Below are 3,572 nucleotides of genomic sequence, written 5' to 3'. Positions count from 1 at the left end.
TAACAAAACAGCCAGTTCTTAGCTTGAAGTATATTTGTACCCCATTTACACTGGTATTAAAATGCAATCTTGCCTTTGCATCTGTTTTTTTAATGCGTTCTTGTTATGCTCATTGAGATTGGATCTCTGTCCTCCAGAGCAAAATCAATGTGAGTAATTTGATTGGTAGCTAATTTTTTCACACAGTTCTGTTGAATAACACATCTTTTGCCACTTTCATGGCACAGAATAATCGTATAATCAGTAATTAGAGGCATTACAACAACCTAAATTTCATACATATACTATCTGTATCAGTTATTTTGTGTACGGATGCCAGCATGTTGTATGGATTACACCTACCTAAGATTCACGCGCAATGCCAAAGCCAGACTCCCTCCAGGTCTGGTCAGGCAGATTTGATCACATTTCTTAATGATAATGACGCATTTACACCTTGCATTAACATGCATTTTTCTGGATTATGTGTCTGGATACAGATCACATTTTAATAAATGGGTTGTTGGTCGCAGTCGCTGTAATTATTATATTTCTATTATCAGAGACAAGACAAAACAGAAATTAATAGAAAGAAAATTATGGAGTGAGCATTTTTATTAGGGATGCACGATAGAGATTTATTTTCCTATGTCTATTGAAATATTTTGCACAAGATTTCAAAAAACATTAAATGCACTGACAAGATGTCAAATCAGACATTTATCTCTCTTTCAGTGGGAGAAAGCATTATCTGTGGCACCAGGAGTCTCCATGAAGTACTGGAAGAAACTCATGCAGAGGTAAACCATGTTTAAGAGTTAAATCAAACCCATTACTGACACAGTGTCAACAAAAAACACTACTACTCTTCACAAAGGGTAGTATTTATATTACTGTTGTTGTTAACTGCATTATGTTGTGTTGTTGTTGCTTTGTTACTAGTAACACTCACGATGGCTTCAGTAAGCAGAGCCAGTGAGACAGCATGCACACTGGCAGAGCCCTGAAACTGGCACACCTAAATGGAACGCAAACTTGATTAATGTTTTTATTTACACCTGTACTTTTCCTGTTGTGACATGTCAATGTTTGCCTTGAAAAGGGTCTATTGTGTCCAACCCCCCATGCTTGGGTATTAAGCCTGGAAGGCTTCTTGTTTTCTGTGTTGTTTTTCTAAAAGGTATAATTTATTAGAACGAGATTTCACTTAAATGTGTTTTTTTTTACTCTAAAGACCTTTTACAGTAACAGTGGGAACTCAGAATATTGCTTCATAGTAGGAGAGAAACAAAACAAAGAACACAGCTGCTAATTATGCAGCAGATCAATAGGAAGCCCCTAAATAACATTAGAACATGAATAATCATAAATGAAAACATGTAAAAAAGAATCACAGAATGTGTGCTGCAGTCCATGTGAACAGCTTTGTGTTTCAGGAGTGTCTGTTAAGCAAACTAAGCTCTTTAAATTGTTCTGTTGTTATTGTTAGTTATTGTCTTACTGTTTGATTATTTATTTTGTCATCTCAGTTTTACCCATTTTTGTATATTAATGTGTTGCATGGTGTATAATAGCATAAGAATTATTATATAATTATAATTATTGAATAATAATAATTATGTATGTCATTTTAACATGCTCATGTCGCAGGAGAGCTGACCAGCTGATGGCTGAAGATAATGATGATTCTATCCCATACTGCATCGCCACAGGAGACATAAAAAAACTTGTAACTTTCTTCACTGGCAGAGGACAACTGCTGGAAGCTTTAATAATAGCACAGGTACACAGAGATGATGATAAATAGTGTCAGATGGGTGCATGAGGAGGAAGAGGGGTGGATAATTAAGTAACGGGACAAAGACAGAGAGTTGAGGAAAGCATTGAACAGTAATTTTGATGCTTGTGATAATATTAATCAGAAATAATAAAATAATAACATTCTTTACTTTTAGGGAGCGTGTGAAGGGAACATTCGTGCACCTCAGAGCTCTCCAGTCAACCACACGACTAATGATGTGGATAACAGACAACAATACCAGAGGTTGGGCACACACACACACGCACACACCAAGGATAATATTCTGTTATTTTTTTAGCTTTGTTGTGTATGTTTTGATCTGATCAAAATGGGCAGAACAAATCTGACACACCGGTACACATAGGTTCAGACTGAAACAGATTTAATCAAACAACTGAGTAGTTTAGCAGCCAACAGGTAGGATAGTTATAATGCAGATGTCACTATGACAACCTTTAAATACGGTCTTTTTTACTAACAATATTATTAGGGATTACTTCTGTCAAATTATTATTTTCAGCATGGAAAACAGCACATGAGAAAAAAAAGAGAAACATTCAATTGAAAGCTGAACAGTCCAAATGTTCTCCAACCAAACCTTTGTAGTTTTTCTTAATCAAGTAGAACAGAAGCTGTAGTCAGCTGTGATTCCAATACATCCCAGTAGTTATCAGGTTTCACAGTGGCTCAAAATGCCAATAATAACTTCTTAAACCACTCCTACAGCACTTCTTCTACTTTGCTCATTCATATTCCCAAACACTAATCTTTTTGCCAAAATGGCTAAATGTCTAAATACACTGCTTCTTGCTTTGGTCTTGTAAGAAACAAAATAAGCTTGTCATTCTTGCTAATAAAAGTTTAGGTTAATTTGATTGATCTCTGAAATTAACCCCAGGATATATGTGGGCTGCTGTGTTTTGAGCACAATCCCTGGCTTTATTAGCTTTTTTCCCCGTCCAGTCTCCTCCATAAGGTGTGTAAGGAACTAGCTGAGTGGTACTTCCAGGATGGATGCTCTGTCCTTGCTGCATGCTGCCACCTAGCTGTGGACAACGTCCAGGTACACACCAGAGTCAGTGCATATCACCATTATTACCTACACTATATTTGTTTCTATATGTAATGTGCCCTGAAATAAAGAATATGATGCAGTTTCATCTCCTTTAGCATTACTGATCATTCATGATAATGATCAGAAAACAGACAAAAAATGTGTCTGAAATGTGTGTGCATGTGTGTGTTATGTTTTTAGCTAGCCATGTCCAGCCTCATCCGAGGTAATGAGCTGGAGTTGGCTGCATGTGTCGGACTCAGCCTGGGAGAGGCAGCCAATCAGAGCACTGCATACTGCCTTGAACTCTTAGCCAGGAAATACATGACCACACCTACATGGTATGTCTCCATCTATGCATGTCCAGTTAGTGGAAACTCTGTTATTATTTTGTTAAAAGAAGTTTCCAGTTTTAACTTTGTAGTGTAATTTTTTTCTTGTAAAATGTATACTTATATATTTTTTTTCTCCTACTTTTAAGCTATTTGATTTTGGTCTCTTAGTGTTGTGCTCATATACTGTTAGTGGATGAGTGAAGTGGGGTTGTATGTAGTCTGTCAGTGTACAACCCACAGTAGACCCCCAGTTTGGAAAAGGAGACAGCACTATATTGCTTATAGCTTCAGTGCTCCTGTCTACTTCTCCAAACTGGGGGTGTTCTGACCTCCATCTACTGCAAACCCTAGTTGAAGCCCGGTGAAAGCAACTATCGGCAGACCACTTACCCCTGTGTAACAG

At 37.2% G+C, this 3,572-nt stretch overlaps 1 protein-coding gene across 1 annotated transcript in view; it reads left to right on the top strand.

The window, feature by feature from the left end:
• The window catches only part of wdr17 (WD repeat domain 17), a gene marked incomplete at its 5' end in the record, with an annotated part of 17,765 nt that overhangs the window by 11,170 nt on the left and 3,023 nt on the right, over positions 1–3,572 (top strand). The window contains 5 exon segments of the mRNA XM_035660476.1: positions 715–779; positions 1,630–1,762; positions 1,935–2,023; positions 2,744–2,843; positions 3,036–3,175. Coding sequence (XP_035516369.1) covers positions 715–779; positions 1,630–1,762; positions 1,935–2,023; positions 2,744–2,843; positions 3,036–3,175 — 527 coding nt within the window.

This window comes from Morone saxatilis, unplaced genomic scaffold (assembly GCF_004916995.1).
Source record: "Morone saxatilis isolate NCDOM2014 unplaced genomic scaffold, NCSU_SB_2.0 Contig17, whole genome shotgun sequence".
Taxonomy (NCBI): domain Eukaryota; kingdom Metazoa; phylum Chordata; class Actinopteri; family Moronidae; genus Morone; species Morone saxatilis.
Note: the sequence above shows the minus strand (reverse complement) of the source record. Positions and strands in the feature narration are given on the sequence as shown.